The sequence below is a fragment of the Chinchilla lanigera genome, unplaced genomic scaffold (genome assembly GCF_000276665.1).
Source record: "Chinchilla lanigera isolate Chin_1 unplaced genomic scaffold, ChiLan1.0 scaffold00042, whole genome shotgun sequence".
Classification (NCBI taxonomy): domain Eukaryota; kingdom Metazoa; phylum Chordata; class Mammalia; order Rodentia; family Chinchillidae; genus Chinchilla; species Chinchilla lanigera.
The window spans coordinates 7,142,818-7,159,109 of NW_004955443.1; the positions used below are offsets into that span (position 1 = coordinate 7,142,818).

Here is a 16,292-nt window from a genome sequence, read left to right on the forward strand (position 1 = left end):
CTACAGCTATATTACCTATGAAGTCTCAGCTAGGCTTACGACTTAAATTACCTCCCTCAAAAGCAGCCATTTAGAATTCAATGTAGTTGGCACTGAATAAGAGAAATCCTTTTCTGTAGGTAGAGTTTTTTGGATTACAGGGACACCTGTGGGCTAGATCTGACTCCCTGCACCTGTTCAGTGACTACTATAGTCATGTATTACTTACTGAGTTAATTAAGAAAACAAGGATGGTAGCATCCACTCTGGCCAGGAATTCACTTCATCCTGGCCTCAGACTCTCCGGGGAGGACACAGAAAGCCCTGCTTCAAATCTTCATGATCTTCAAACAAGGCAATTTACTCGCTTTGGGTATCTGTGGCAACGTCCCGATGGTGGGCCCTGCAAGTGGAGTTGCAATTCTGTAAGTGACTAAACAAGACAGAGGCTCCAACCACACTCTTCTGGCCAAAGCGAAGGAAACCCTTCCTTGGGTTAAAGCCAGAAAGGGGAACTTCCAGCCAGAGTTTGTCAGAACGCTGTTCCCCCAAGCCCAAAGAAGAATCAGGCTTTCATTGTCCCCACGAAAATACTGGGTCATTTTACAGTTTGGGCTCTGAATCATAGTATTGTCTCTTCTCCTTGCCTGTAGTGTTTCTCAACCTTTTTTGTTTTTAATTTGAGCTCCCTTCAAACCTTTCTCCCCTTGAGTCGTATGTATTTGTACCAGCCAAGACTTAGTCACCTTTGTCTTCTGAGTTTGGTTAATGAAAACAATCGTTTTCAGAATATTCTTTCTCAGAAGAAAAGGCACTTCTCCATTCTGCTGCGTCTCCTAGAAGTACTGATACTTCCTTGACTTGAGAATGTGATTCTAGTTCTGAATAACCCTAAGCTTGTACTTTCAACTTGTGGTGAGTCATTTATTTCTCAATCAGTTAAGGCACAAACCATGCAAAGTAGAAATTTTATTATATTTGTATTTCCGTGACCTGGATAAGGAAACATGTAAAAGGGAAAAAATCTTCTATTATATATTATACCTCTCATAATATCCACCCCCATCTTTACCTCCTTATTATTACTTCACTTCTACCAGCTGTCGGATATTGGCTACAAAGCAGTCTACATTTGCTTTTATTACACTACCCTTTAGATCATTAAAACATGGTGGCTTGATAAAGTTTCCATGCATGTTCCTCTATCTGTGAAGATTCTATAACTTCAATTTAAAAAGTATTTCCTCAGTTATCTACTCCATACCTTCTATGGGCTTACATTGTTCTTCAAAAAACATATGTTGAAGACCCCTGGTATTTGTAAATATCCTACTTAGAAATAGGGTCCTTGCAGATGAAATATTCAAGTTAAAATAAGGCACTGCTGCACTAGGGTGGGTCCTCACCCAGTGGCTGGTGTCCTTTTGATAAGAAAGAAATTTGGGCACAGAGACACATCCTGGGAAAAGGCCATGGGGAAACTGAGGCAGAGAATAGAGTGCTAGAGGTTTTTTACACTTGAATTTTTAATCCATCTTAAGTTAATTTTTGTTCCTTGTATAAACCAAAGGCCTGAAACTATTTCCACTGTCATATATTCACTTCTCACATAGACTGGATTTCTGGATTCTCTATCGATCTCCACTGATTTTTTTCCTGTCTATTCTTAGCCCAATTGCAATTTGATTTGCTTATCATGACCTCAAGCTGAATTTTGCTTACAATTTCCTTTCAAGCAAGAACCCTACACAACCTTCTTGTGCATGTTTTTCTTGGCTGCTGATGTTTGGTGTTCATTTCTCCATATTAACTTGAAGATGCAAGGTCTTGGGTGAAGGAACATGTCTAACCCAGCCTGAGTCACATGTCCAGGGTGAAAAGCTAGCTCTGTTTTTTTTCTTTTTTAACCCTCAAAATCAATAATCTTTCTTTCTTTCTTTTTTCTCTCTCCCTTTCTTTTATTTTTTTATTTTTTTGGTTTTTTGAGGCAAAGTCTCACTATACAGTTCAGGCTGGCTTTGAATTCACTTTGTAGCCCAGGCCAGCCTCAGACACAAAGTGATCCTCCTACCTCAGCCTCCCATATGCTGGGATTACAGAACAAGGATCTTATTTCTATATCCCTTTCCATGACAAAGACCCTGCCTGCCCTCAGGGGTCTAAGACCCTCGTGACAGAAGAGCTCTGATTACTTCACCTGAAACAAGCAGGAGGGCTGCTGCTATTTGCTATGCCAGGAAGATAATGTATGTTCCCAGGGTGAGCACAATGACACCTTCCTAGAGTAGCAACACACACACACACACACACTTTTAATCTCTATTATATCATATTAAAGAAGTTGGATTTTATCCTGTGGGCATTTTACTTGCCACTTAAAAGTTCTTAGTGGAAGAATCACAAGATCATTTTGGTAACAAGTTCACAGGATAAAGGGGAAAGACGTGGAAATGGGAGGTCCAGGTAGGTACTACTGCAACGGTCCAGGCAAAGATGATGAAGACCTAAAATAAAGCAGTTGTCAGGGGCCTAGAGCAAAGTGGACAGATCTGAAAACAACTGAGAAGTAGCACTCACAGGATCAGTGATAGGTTTGGTGCTGGGTTAGCTTAAAATCGAGCGTGACTACTTGTCTGATTTCTAGCCTCGTTAAGGGAGTGGGCAGTGGGAGTGAAACGGTATAGGAACACGGGAAGAGGAGGAGGCTGGGTGACAGCGCAGAGAATGTGCTTAGTTTGGGGCGTGTTCAGTTTGAAGGCCTGTGAGTCAGGTAGTCCCTAGCCGACATGAAGACTTTATGGAGTCTGAAGCTAAAGGGAGCTCAAGGCCAGACTCAGCAGGACAGCGATGGCGGCCAGCATGGGAGGGGCAGAGAGCTAAGGATGGGACAGCGGGGGTCAAGGATCCTCACCAGAAGAGGAGGACTTGGAGCCAGCCAGGGGCCCTGAGAATGAGCCCCGGAAGCAGCAGAAGCATTTTGAGAAAAAGGATGCAGTCGGCCTCATTGGAAGGAGCGGAGGTGCTTCAGCGGCATCATGGATGTGGCCGTCGCCAAGTTCCCCCCGACCTTGACAAGAGGAAAGAAATCAGGTTTGTTTGTTTGTTTCTTGGTTTCATTGTTTAGCAAAGAAACCCAGGGCCTGGTTCATGCTAGGCAAGTACTCTACCACTGAGCTATATCTTTTGGCCCTTTAAAAAATTTTATTTTCAGACAGAGGCTCCCTAAATTGCCCAGGCTGGCCTCAAACTGATGAGCCTCCTGCCTCAGCCTTCCACAGTGCTGACCCGAAAGTCAGGTTTTAGATGTAGCATGAAGACAAGGGTAACAGATCCTGTCAGATGTGTCCCTTTGTCCCTCTGACTCGACGTTTCCTCTTCACCCATCTGCTCTCTGTCCCAGGGGCACGGTGGCAACATCGGCACATTCCCAGACAGCCGCATTTGGCCATGACAAGCCCTGGACGGGGGAGGGAGAGTGAGGCCGGGTGAACAGTCCCCCAGCTGCGTGCCCTGCACCAGAGCCACCAGCTCCCTGCCCTGGGTTCAGGTGACCCATGCTGCCTTCCTCCCCTTAGACTCTGAGTGCAAATCGCGCTGCTAGGCCTGATTGTGTTTCTGTACAGCCACGGACACCCCTGCAGACGGACCTCGGTTAAGCCTTCCTCAGTTATCCTAATCCAACACATCGCCTGTTGCTGCGAGAACCCCAACTGGTGTGGGAAGGAACCCTGGCTGAGAAGAGAGATGGAAACCCACAAAGGCACGGGTGAGTGTGTCACAGGGCTTCATTCTGTAAGGGCTGGAGAGGCTTAGCTACAATGACTGACTCATGAAGTTTTAACAGCCAGGCCCTGTTTCAGAGGTGTAACCTGAGAGGAGACGGGAAAGAGGCACACTCCCTGCTGGCCTTTCAAGCTGGTGACATTACAGGCGACCTCACCGCGAGGGCTTCAGAGATGCCAGAACCTGTGTTTCCAGTTTGCCCAAGGCAGTCCATTTGCCAGGTTTGCCCACGGCTGTGTTGGCAAGGGTTGCTCCGAGCCCTCAACGGATGGAAAAGTAGACGGAGAAGAAAGAACAAAGGTCAGGACCTCAGAAACCCAGGTATCTGCCATGCACCAAAGCTGTCAGACCCTAAGCAGCATGGTTGGTGTTTTTCTAAACCCGGTGAAGCATGACCCACCCCTGCTCACCCTGCCAGCCTTGTCTCTCTCGTGGGCCACTGCTCTCATTGCACCGCTCTTTTTTGAAGGAGCCCCGCTCTGCCCTTGAGCCTGAGCTCTGACTCCAATCTGGCACTTTCTTCAATCCCTTCCCCCTCCCCACCAGCAGTGGGGATTGGACCCAGCGCCTTTGCACTGAGCTACATCCCAGACAGGGTTAAATTGCCCAGGTGGGGTAGAATCTGCCATCCTCCTCGCTCAGCCTCCCAGGGTGCTGGGATCACAGGCATGCGTGCGGTACCACACCCACCAGCTCCTCCACTCTGACGCTGGCTAATTCATTCTCTCCAGATCGCTCTCAAACAGCACTTCCTCAGCAGTCCTCACCCAGCCAATCAAGGCCTGCCTATTCCACGTCACCCATATTTTGTGATCTGTCATCTTTTCTATTTTTTTTTGTATCCACATCATATTAGGTTAAGCCTTCACTATCCCTTCCCCAAAATGATAAGAAACACGCGGACAGACCAACAGAGCTTCTTTCTTCTCTCTTCTCTACAATCTCTTCACTGCCACCCGTCCTATTTGTGAAACACAAGCCTGACACTGTCACTCCCTTGTTTAAAATCCCCCTGTGGTTCCCCAGGATTTCTGAGCGGACTGGAGCCGCTCCCCTCCCTGCCGAGGCCACGCCCCCATGGCCTCAGGCCCGCCCACTGGGCCCACCTCTTAAAGGTATCCGCACAGACCCATACTACCACCCTGGCGGTGGTGGGCTTGGAGAGCGAGCGAGGACCGGATCTCTACCTAAACCACTGCGCACCCAGCGCTCCCTGGGCACTGGCTTTGTGTTCTCTTGCGACGATAACAAGCACATAACCACACATTCAGAGCCTCACAAAATCCCTATCATCTGGAGTTGTAGCGGGTCAAAGGCCTGAGCTGAGCCTGCCCTGTAAGATCAGAGTCCCACAGGGCTGCTTTCCTCCTGCCAGGGACGGTTGGTTTCTTTGCTTCCTGGCTTCCAGAGGCAGCTTGTGTTGGCTCAGGCCTCGCTCGCTCCATTTGCAAAGCCAAAGACACTGGCTGAGAAGTCACGATGCCATCTCTTGGGTTCCCTCCCTCTTGCCTCCCTCACTTACTTGAAAGCATCCTGGCGAGTCCCCTGTCCCACCTGGGTGATCTAAAATAATCTCCCCTTCTCGAGGTCATCTGAGTAGCAGTCGTGATTGCCAATTTCTCGCAATCAGGTAACCACTTGAGTACCAGAGCGTGGCCGTCCTCAAGCTCGTTGCAAGAAGTCGACATGTGTAGGCGGAACGTTTAGGATTCGGAACAACAATCCCTTTGTCTCTCCGATTCTTACTCTAACCCGTGGTGGCCAAAAGCAGCAATTTTGAGAAGTTAGCATTGGCAGGCTTGGTGCAGCCCGGAGCACAGCACACAGGATGAATTCCAGCTCCACCTACTGCACAGGTGGACCGGGAGGAGGTGGGTCGCTTGCGCACACTCTCTGAACCAGGATTGTTCCACTACAAAAAAACAGCGACCTGGGCCTGCCTCGATTGCAGAACTGTAAAGACCAGCGCTGATCAGGCCGCGGCACATGACGCGCTCTGATACTCCTGGCACGTGTAAGTCATAGAGCCTCATTATTTTTAGGGGAAACTTACTAAACGTCGGTGAGTAGGTGAATGAACGACTGAATGAGCTCAGCTTGCAGATTCCCTCATTTTAATCAAAGGTTAACTGCAGGAGCAACCTTGTCTATCTCACTTTAATTAAAGACAGTGCAGGAATGACCTCATCTTTAGTTTATGCACCACCACCAACATATATGATGTCATCAATACAAAAATGTTCTCTTCCCTTTTAAATTGTAAATCCTTAGACTTTATGTAGAACAAAACCCTTTTGCCACTATTTGAGATTAGGCTTGAAATCTGCCACTCTAGAAAAAGTTTCCTTTTTTAAAAAGCGTATTTTAATAGGGACTAAGGGGAAAAGAGGCCTGTTTTGTTTTGCACCTTTTTTTATTCTAAATTTTGAGAAGTTATGTGCTATGCTTTGTTATCCCCAATGCTGAAAAGACAAATAATTGCATAAACTGGAGACAAGTTGCCCACCATTCTAGTAAGTATTAAAAGGAGTCCTTCCTTATTTCCCTTTTCATCCCACCCTTAAAATTGTAGCTCTCTTGCTTACTTTGACCTGAGAGGTAACTACAATATTGAAGTTAAAAGTAAAAATCACAGAGAGCATAACGCCTTAGAAGAACATTGCAGTAAATCACAGGGAATTTTATTTATTTATTTGGTACCGGGAATTGAACTCAGGACCTTGTGCTTGCCAGGCAGAACTTGTGCTACTGAGCTATATCCCCGGATCAGGGACTTTTATTGATTTCTCCCCCATATCAAATGCCTCCTAATCTGCTCTGGCAATGATCAAAACAGTCATCACAAACACCATGATGAAAAAAATCCACATGAAGAATCGGTCTATGACTTTCGCAACCTTCTTCCATTCACTGCCCTTGGAGTTGGTGGCCCTGTGGTCCTTGAGGCACTTGGCGATGTACTCGATGTTTCTCGTCAGCGTTTCGTACCGCGCACAGTAACCCTCGGCATTCCGTGGCGTCTCGCCCTGGCAACCCAGGTCGTTCTTTAAGAGTTTGTTCATTTCCTTCTTCCGGGAAAGGTCTTTGTTCCTGGCTGTCTTCAGGTTTGACTCTGGGAGTTTGCCATAAACCTGGGTGAGGTGGCCCCGCTCCCTCCCATGGCGTGGGCTGAGGCAGCTCTCGCCCACATCGTAGACAAACAAGATCCTGGCCATGTATTTCAGGATGACCACTCGGGCCCAGCGTGGCACTGGCCGGGCCTCAGCCCCGCAGAAGTGGATGTTCATCACCATGATGGTCAGGGCGGTGGAGGCCGTGATCAAGGCCATGGTGGCTATGTAGTATTTGCCTGCAATCAAAAAAGCAACCGCTCAGTTTGCTTTAACACTGTCCTCACGTTTGTGTAAAAAGGAAGAAATGAATACCTTTCCTAAGGAAGTGATCAGCCCTAATGATCACGTATAGGCTTCTAATGGATGTCCTGGGTTCAAATTCCATTCGTGTTACCCATGAGACTTGTAACCTACAGCAAGATGTATGATCCTACCACACTTCAACTCCTGGCTCTGTAGTATGCGTGTAACTCACAAAGACACAGCAAGCTTAGCAGAGATGAGATGTGGCAAGTTCTCTGCACGGTCCCTGGCTCCAAAGGCTTGCAAATGTGAGCTGAGATCATGATGAGGGTAGAAGTTTTTCACAACACTTGGGGAAACTGACCAGCTCTGAGCATTGTCTTCAGAGCTCACCAAGTGGAAGACAATCACTGCTGAGGAGGAAAAGGACACTGTTACTGTGTCTATAAAATATAATTGTATAAAGCAAATGTTTGTGAAAAAGGAAAGCAAAAGAAATAATATGGGCCCCTGTGTTTATAAAATATAAAACAAAAAAACTAAGAAGGTGAGCAAAACCAAAGGCAATTTTTTGAAGAGTAATAAATCCAAGTATATTGATGTACACCCATAGTAGCAACTTCTAAAAAGGCTGAAGCAGGAGAATCACTTGAGCCCAGGCAACATAGCTCACTATGTTCTCAAAAAAGAAGGTGCGGGGAGATAGGGGGAGGAGGAGGAGGAGAAAAGGAGAAGGAAAAAAAAGAAGAAGAAAATAATAGAAGTGACAGAATTTGATAAGGTCAATCAGAATAAAGAGACAAATGCGAGAGAAACTAGAGATTTAGAGAACAATGAAATAATATTTTAAGTATCGGTGTGATAGTATGTTTGAGGATTTAGATGGCATTTCTAGAAAAATATGTTAAAATTAGTATAAGAAGAAAAACACTTGAGTAGAAATGCTGATCGCATACCTATTTTTCCTGCATAAAAAGCCTCCAGAACCAAAGGAATTTATGAGTTTTACTAAACCTTCAAGGAACAAAATTTATATCTTACACAAATTGTAAGAAACATAAAAGGAGAGATTATCTCCTTACTCATTTTATGAAGTCAATTTAACACAATTCTAAAAGTGATAAAAAAAGTATAGTAAAACCGCTTCACTTAGAAACATATTAGAGAAAGTCCTATATGAATATGAGCTAGGAGAATCCTGCAGTATCTTCAGATGATGACAGATCCTGACAAAGGAGAGTTCAGTCCAGGAATATGAAGTTCAACATCAGAAAACCCACTGATGTAATTAACTGCATTAGGGGGTGAGAGAACTTAACATGGTCATCTCTATAGATGAAGACGGAGAACTTCATGTTTGTTTGTTTTTTTTTTTTTGGTTTTTGGTTTTTCTCCGGTACCGGGAACCGATCTCACGACCTTGCGCTTGCCAGGCAGGCGCTTTGCCGCTGAGCTAAATCCCCAGCCCGAGAACTTCATGTTTATAATCCTGTAATCTATAATTTTTACAAACCTCATGTTAACTTTTCTTTTTTAACATCTTTTTGAAACAGGGTCTCACTATGCAGTTCAGGCTGGACTTGAGCTCACTATGTAGCCCAAGATGGCCTCGAACTCACAATGATCCTCCTGCCTCAGTCTCCCGAGTGCTGAAATTACAGGCATACGCCACCACACCTGCTCAAGTTAACTTTTCAAGAGGGCCTTTCTTAGTAAAGATTGTAAGCTAGAAATATGCACCAAATTCGACACTTAAAGCAGAAATATAAATGTTTCTGTAAGATTAAGAACACATTTCACAGATGCTATAAAGAGCAAACTGTTTTGGTCAATATTCTCAAGATCTCCATACACATATTCTTAAAAATTAAATTTCATATTAGCATATAAAAGCAGGACAAGTAATGCTTGCAAATTTCTCCCTCAAAATTGTGCCAACCTGCTATCGAACATCACTGCTAAAGAGAGACCTGCCAATCACCCAGCCTCAAGCAAAGTGGCTGGCTGTCACCACTGTCAACTCTATCTGCCTCAGAAGGCAGTAAAAATTCCAGTACACCTCCTCCTTTTCATTAGGTGAGGAAAAACTTTTATTTATTTCTTTAAAAGTTGCATGTGTGTGCATGCATACATGCATGTGTGCACATGTGTGCATGTGTTGCTAAGAGACACCTGAAAAAGAAGAAATCTCCAGAGAAACAAATGTAGTAACATCTGAATGTGGGATAACTGGATTTCATACAGAGCAAAAGATCGTACAACATCTCTTAGATATTGGTGTCTAGGTCCCTTGGAGTCCTGAAATCTCTCCTCATTGCTTATTTTAATGAACTGAAAATTAGACCTAGCTCTTGGTTCTAGTAAGCATCTATTGCAATAGCAAGTTGTTGAGATGAAAGTGTTAAATCAGAGCATCTCCCTGGTGGGAGAGGTAGGTGTTACAGGTGATAGGAGAGAACTCAGCACAAGGAAGAGTGGAGAGGCAGGGCTGTCAATTCCAACTACAGCCCAATCCTTGGAGGAACATTTCATTACCGCAGATTTTTGAAGATACAGTCTGCTTTAGAATCACCTCTGATTCTCAAATCTTGATCAAGATTGCTGAGCCAAACTCTGAGCAGGGATCTGTTAAGAAGCTCGCCCACAGCTCTTATACCCAGTAACAGTGGAGAATTATTCTGTCAAGGGTCAGTGTCAGCTTGAAACTTCAGCTCATCTGTCTATCTAATGTTTCCCACTCTTCCCCAAAGGAAGCCCTTCCAATGTGAAAGGGTATTAAAGTCCCAGTCGACTCAATATTTACCATATGCCAGGGTCTATGCTAAGCAATAACTCAGGAGGTAGCAACACAAATTTTTTGGATGAAGAAGCAGAGACTAAGGGATTAGGTAACTTGCATAAAGTTGATCAAGGAGGAGTGGTGAAATCAGCACTCAGATGCAGCCTTCTTTGAATTCACAATCAGAGCCTTCCCTTCCAAGGCAGAGGTTTTCAGCCTTGAGTGGAAAGAGCCTCCAAATCCCTGCAAGGCTGGTTCAGACAGATGCCAGACCTAATTCAGGGGGTCTCAGGTGGGGCCTGAGGGTTCACATATCTAAGAGTTGCAAGTAATGTTGATGTTTTGAACCCAGGGACCACCACATTGAGAACAACCGCTGTAAACTAGAATCTTTCACTGTTCTTTTGTGTAAGCCCAGAGAATATAAGACCAGTTTAGTTCCAGCAGTCATATCTATGTTCAACCATGCTGAGGGCCGACACAAAATGAATTAAGCGACTACCTGCAGTGAATCTTAAGTTGCCCTAATTGTTAGCTTGTTAGCTAATTGTTAGCTTGAAGGTGCACACACCACTCCAGTCACAGAGCAGAAGACCCTTAAACTCACCTATCAGAGGGACATTTTCTGAGGCTGGCATAATCTCTGCCACCATTAGCTGAAAAACGGTCATGGCCAACAGGATGGTCACTCCCAGGGAGACCTTCTCCCCAGAGGCTGCTGGGAGATAAAAACTTAAGGGAGCTAGGAAAGATATGAGGACACAGGGAATGAGGAGGTTGACGATGTAGAACGAGGACCTCCTCTTCAGAAGGAGAGTGAAGGTCACATCTGGGTAAGGCTCGGAGCAACAGCCATAGGAGATCACATTCTTCACGGCAGGCATGCCATGGACCTCCCATTCCACATCCTCAATGAAGTCGGAGAGATCGCCACTGTCCAGGGCGTTGAATATGTCCACCTGATTGCCATTATAGGTCCAGGAGCCAAAGGTCAGGTTGCACTGCTGGTTATCAAAGGGGAAATAGGTGACGTCCACCACACAGGAGCTTTTGGTGATGGCCGGGGCATCCCACGTGATGAGCCCGTCGTAGCGCAGGACCACGTTGGTGTTCACCGGCTCTGAAGACTCGTCATCAGCCCTGGAGGTCAGAGGCGGACAGTGACAGCTGCTTGTTAGAAAAGCTCACGGACCCCTGCCCCACAAAGCGCACTGCCCTATGCCCATCGTGTCAGTGTCTTTGGCAGTGCGTCACAGTCCTCCCTGTCACTCCAGCTTGAGCACTTGGAAGCAGCTCTCCCTTGCCTTATCTCCTGTAGTGAGTCAGGCCCAGGTCCTCCTGCACTCTGCCTTGAAGTCATCTCTGCTCAAGTTCCTCCCCATCCAGTGCCACTCCCGTGGCCCAGGTCTAACAACTTGAACATCCAGACAAAAGGTAAACCTGCTGACATGAAAATTGCTTACCTGATTTTGTCCACCTAGGTAATCAGAAGATTTAAAATAGCCATTCATTTCTGTTATAAGAATTATGCGTGTGTATTTGGAACACTGGGAAAGCACAGAGAAAAAAAGCCATTCGTATGTAAGCCATTCTTACAAAAAAGCCATTCTCCAAGCCATTCTTAGAGATAACCGCTGCTTCTTGCTCGGAGGGAATATGGAAGCGTCCCCTGGTCACCCGGAGTGGAGCACAGACAGCAGGCTCGGCGCTGTGAGTCAAGAGGTTGTGAGCTGGGTACAGAAGGAGGCTAGAATCCAGGCTTCTACCGCCAGTGCTGCTTCCTTTAGGGAAATCCGTGCCCACTAGCAGGCTCCACCCAGGGGAGCCCTCGAGCTGCCCCTCATTTTCACTGTTCTGAGCCTCAGAGGAATCCGTCCCAACCCACAGAGACTTGGGATCCAGAATAAAGAGAGAGATGACCTCCCGCAGCAACAGGTGGAGAAACAGAGCTCAGATTGGGACAGAGAGAACTGGTTCCTTCTCAACAGGCAGCCCGAGGCCAGCAGGGCCTCCACCACTTGGAGCTTGTACAGATGCAGAGCCGTGGCCCACAGCAGACCTGCTGGCCCCGAATCTGTGTTTTAGTAAGATCCCCAGGTGACTTGTGTGTACTTCACAGTTCAGGACACATAATCCTCACCCACCCACCTACACAAGGACAAGGCCCCTCATTCCCTGAGAAGCAAAGGGCCAACTGGTCCTGTGGTCCCATTCAGCCTCCACCATCCCCAGAGACCAAACTCCAGGGCCCATCTCTGGACAGCCTGTTACCACTTAATTCTAGTAGCATCATCATTATTGCTGAATGAGCTTGGATAGTGAGCACCACGCTTATGGGTGGAATTGTAGCCCCAGAAAAGTTGTATTTTGAAGACCTTGCCTGCCAGCTTCTCAGAATGTGAATAGGGGCGGTGTAGGTCATTGCTGGAATTCAGGAGCACCTAAGCTAGTAGTGGTTGGTGTTCTCCTTATACAACAGGGAGACTGCACACAGAAAGTCCAGAGGGCGGACACTACGTGACGATAGAGACACAGATCAGGGTGACACTTTGAACAATTCAAGGAACAGTGGAAGCTACAAGAGAGGCAGAGAACAGGTTCCACCTCCTAGTAACCTCAGAAGGAATCTCTTCTGCTGACACTTTTCTGTTTTGTTTTTTTCAGTACTACAGATTGAACCTGGAGCCTTTGCATATCTCTAGCTCTGTTTTTATTTTTTATTTTGACACAAGTTCTAACTAACTTGCTAAACTTCTCAGGCTAGGCTCAAACTTGTCAACCTCCTCCTGCCTCAGCCTCCCAGAGTGCTGGGATTACAGATGAGCCCACCACACTCTCTGCCGACACTTTGACTCACACTTTAGCTTCAGAACTGTGAGGTGACAAACTTCGGTCCTTTGAGTCACCCTGTTATGCTACTCTATTATGGCAGTGCTACAAACTAGTGCAGCTTCTAGTCTCCCACTTGAAAAGAAAAAAAAAAGATGGTGTCCTTCAAACTCTAAGCTTTTATGACCTATTATTTTATTATCTGAGATCTCATGACCATTATTTCAGGGCCTAGGAACATGGATTAATACTTAAGTTCAGGTGTGTTCTACACATTTTTTTTTCTTTGTTTATATTCTATTAAGTCAGCAGCTTCCTCCCAGGATGTCTTAGCTCTGAGGTGCACTTACTTGTTGTACAGGACGATGTCCGGCCTCCACACCAGGTCGCTGGGAATCCTGATGGAGTCCAGCCCATCATACTGCTCCCGATCCCATGTGAGGTAGGCATCGTGCCAGATCTGGCGGATCCACAGGTAAGCGGTCAGAATCTGGTTTCTTTCGTCCTGCACAATGAATCAGATGTCACTCTCTCCAGAAGGCACTTGGGCCATCGCCTTCCATCTCCAGGACCCTGGTTCTCCACGACAGGAATCTCAAGAGCTCTCATCTATTTTCCATTAATAAGTGAGAGCTCTTTTATTCCATTCCCTTGATCAACTACTAAAGCCACATTTTTTTCCCTTCCTTGATTTAGTGTTTAGAAGGTAAAGTGAACAAATACTGAAGTCTTCAGATCTTTGCGTAGGTCAGCTGCTTAGTTTTCTCTGAAAATGGCTCAACTAATGACACTTGCATGAGGAAGTGAGGAAATATCTTCCGTGTTCAGATGAGAAGCCCCTCAAGTCTCAGAACTTTGTGTGATAAAACATATATATGCACTAAACAAGCTATTCCAACTTAAAATATTTTTCTTTCTTAAACTGAGACTGAATTCATACAACATAAATATTACCATTTTAACCATTTTGGAAGTGGACCATTCAGTGGTTTCCAATACATTCACCATCATCACCACTGTCTAATTCAAGAACATTTTCGTTGCCATGTTGTGTTTTTTTATCTAGATGTTCCCTTGTTAAAGTCTCATGGGACTGTAGTGGGACCCTCAGAAGAGGACTGGATTATGGGGGCTTACAGCTGACTCGCTATTAGGAAACAGGGCCTGGTTGGAAGAAGGGGTCACCTCCGGGGTGGCAGGAAGTTGCATCTCCCTTCCCAGCTCCTCCCTTGATCTTGTTTCCTGGCTGCCGGGGTGTGGGAGCTCCTCCTCCGCTATGCCGCCTGCCATGCAGCTCTGCATGCAGCCAGCTGACCACGGACTGTAACCGTGAGCCAAAGCAAACCTCCTCCCTTAAGTCATGGTGGCAGGCATTGCATGTCAGCAACAGAGAAAGTGACTGAGACAGCTCCCCAGAGGGAACCCTCGCCATTAAGGAGTCACGGCCCCTGTCCTGCTTCCTCCTCTGGCAACCACTACCCTGCCTTCTGCCTCAATGGACTGACCTGTTTTGGACATTTCCTGTAACTGGACCATACAGTATGTAACACCGCCTTGCTTTAGAGTATCTGAGACTACTATAGCGTCTGACCAGAACTAGAGGTCACTGTAACATTAGGGAACATTATGTAACACATAACGCGATTCTGTGGAAAGCGTCCTTCCCCTGGATTCCTTTTGCCCGCCAGCTTGTACACAGAGCTGCCTGCTTCACCCTTCTCAGGTTCCCGCTCAGGCTATCCCCTTCAGGAAGCATGCTTGTGTCATTCCAGGATTCTTTTCAAGAAGTCCCCACTCTGTTACTTACCATATCCTTAATCTGAGACAGTGTGATCTGCAGTGTGACATTCAGGACTTTATCTGTGTCTTCAACTGGACGAAGAGCATTGGAATAATCTTCAAAAAGGTCATTAAACAAGTTCTGAGCGTATTTTCCATTTGCCGTTTCTACAGCTACTCAAAAAGAGAGACACAGATCAATATTCGGAGGACTATATGTATTTCAAGCAAAGAACATCAGTTTGAGGTCAAGAATAGCAGATGGCCCAGCTAGACCAGGGACATGTTTTGGATGGGGGGGATGAGGCATTTTCCTGGCAGGTGCTATGCATGTCAGCAAGAATCAGGCCAATGTACGAGATCAGCTCTTCTGTCTTTTCTGGCCTGCCCCACTTCCCACCGAAGAAATGGTCCCACCCACCACCAACCTCTCACCTCTCAGTCTGGAAGCAGCAAAATAAATCCAGCAAAATGAGAGGCAGGCATAGGGCCAATTCATTTTTCTCCTGAGCCTCTAGGATGTCACAGCCAGGCAGCGTGGGCTTCTCTGTGAATGGGAAGGGTCCTGGTGCAACAGCCTGTGCTGCGCGGTCTCCCCTGGGCAGGTGGAGTAAACAGGCTTGCACTGTATGCAGGACACAGAGCCTGACATCCAGACCCAACTGCCTTCCCCTCCGTAATCTGAGACCAGCAGCTCCAATGACTGAGATGCCCAGCGCCGAAGGTATGTCAGACACTGATGCTCTGGGGGAGCCATGCCAGTGGAGGGTCCCTTGCCACCCTCCGCAGGAACATCCATCCAGACCAGAGAAGAGAAGGCAGGGGCAGGGTCAAGGGCATGCCTGACTCCACAGGGCACAGCCACCCAGAGAGGCTGGTCAATTTCCGGGAGTGTGTGAAATGGGGAGGAGAAACAGCTCCGTGGTCTCTAGAGTAGACTGGCATGTGGGTTTCTTCGCTGCCTCTGCTTCTGATCACTTCAGTTCTACTGGGCACCAATCTTGCCTAGAAAATGTGTGTGAGTATTCGTATGAAGGCGTGTATTGGATGGATTCCAAATGCATTCGTGGTGTTTCTACACCCTGAAGAAGCAGCAGCACTGGGAATGCATTTGGAACCCACCACCTGGGTTTGACTGCCAGCCCCAATCCTTACGAGGACCTTAATTCTGGACGATTTGCATTCCCAAGCTGCAGACAAGGGAAAGCAGTATTCCCTCGCCCCAGAGCAGCCAGTGCACTGGACGTGGAAACACAGTGTAAACTGGACTGTGATTATACATGTGCATTATTGATTATACATGTGCTATTGACTTTTGCCTCTGATCATCTTTGCAGATCTGAATTTCTATTTACCATGCCAATTGGGGTTTTCCAGCTCTTTAAAAAATGGTCCAAAGGCCAGCCAAATCAGCAGAATGATGCCTCGCCAGGGATATTATCAAGGATGCTGTCCCTTTGCATTTGAAGACTATGGTATATAACTTCAGAGTCATTTCTTGTATGTGATCTAATTTTGCTTGCACAGAAGAATGCCAATATCCAATTGCTAATGGAGTCTGGGAAGTCAAGCCTGTCCCTCCTCTTGCCTGGGGAAACTGCCTTGGATACCAAATTAACATCATGCGATTGCCTAGAATCAGAGTGAAGAAATTGGATAGCTCTGTCTCAGCGGGTTCCAGCCGTCCGATGAGTCACCCCATCCCTCCTGAGGAGCGTGTCCTCGGTGTGGAGCTGACACTTGAGCTGTCAGTTAAGTGGGTTTCTTAATTGCCTTTTCCCTCATGC

General features: G+C 46.4%; 1 protein-coding gene and 1 long non-coding RNA gene across 3 annotated transcripts; one reads left to right on the forward strand and one right to left on the reverse strand.

Annotated features, from left to right (window-relative positions):
• Positions 1-2,986: 2,986 nt before the first annotated feature.
• Positions 2,987-15,924, forward strand: LOC102018535. Of its 2 annotated transcripts, XR_001235483.1 has the most exons (6): positions 2,987-3,069; positions 3,603-3,745; positions 3,840-4,083; positions 5,393-5,776; positions 13,088-15,229; positions 15,843-15,924. It is a non-coding gene; the product is annotated as an uncharacterized LOC102018535 (long non-coding RNA). The 2 variants fall into 2 exon arrangements; XR_001235482.1 differs by lacking the exon at positions 15,843-15,924 and having other exon boundaries at positions 3,840-4,062; positions 13,088-13,166.
• On the reverse strand, positions 5,787-15,007 carry Chrna9 (cholinergic receptor, nicotinic, alpha 9 (neuronal)). The gene is made up of 5 exons (XM_013518117.1): positions 14,941-15,007; positions 14,534-14,679; positions 13,077-13,231; positions 10,505-11,037; positions 5,787-7,111 (listed from the first exon to the last, which is right to left on the reverse strand). The coding sequence occupies exons 1-5, from the start codon at positions 15,002-15,004 to the stop codon at positions 6,570-6,572; spliced, it is 1,440 nt and encodes a 479-aa protein (XP_013373571.1). The 5' UTR covers positions 15,005-15,007; the 3' UTR covers positions 5,787-6,569.
• Positions 15,925-16,292: the final 368 nt, after the last annotated feature.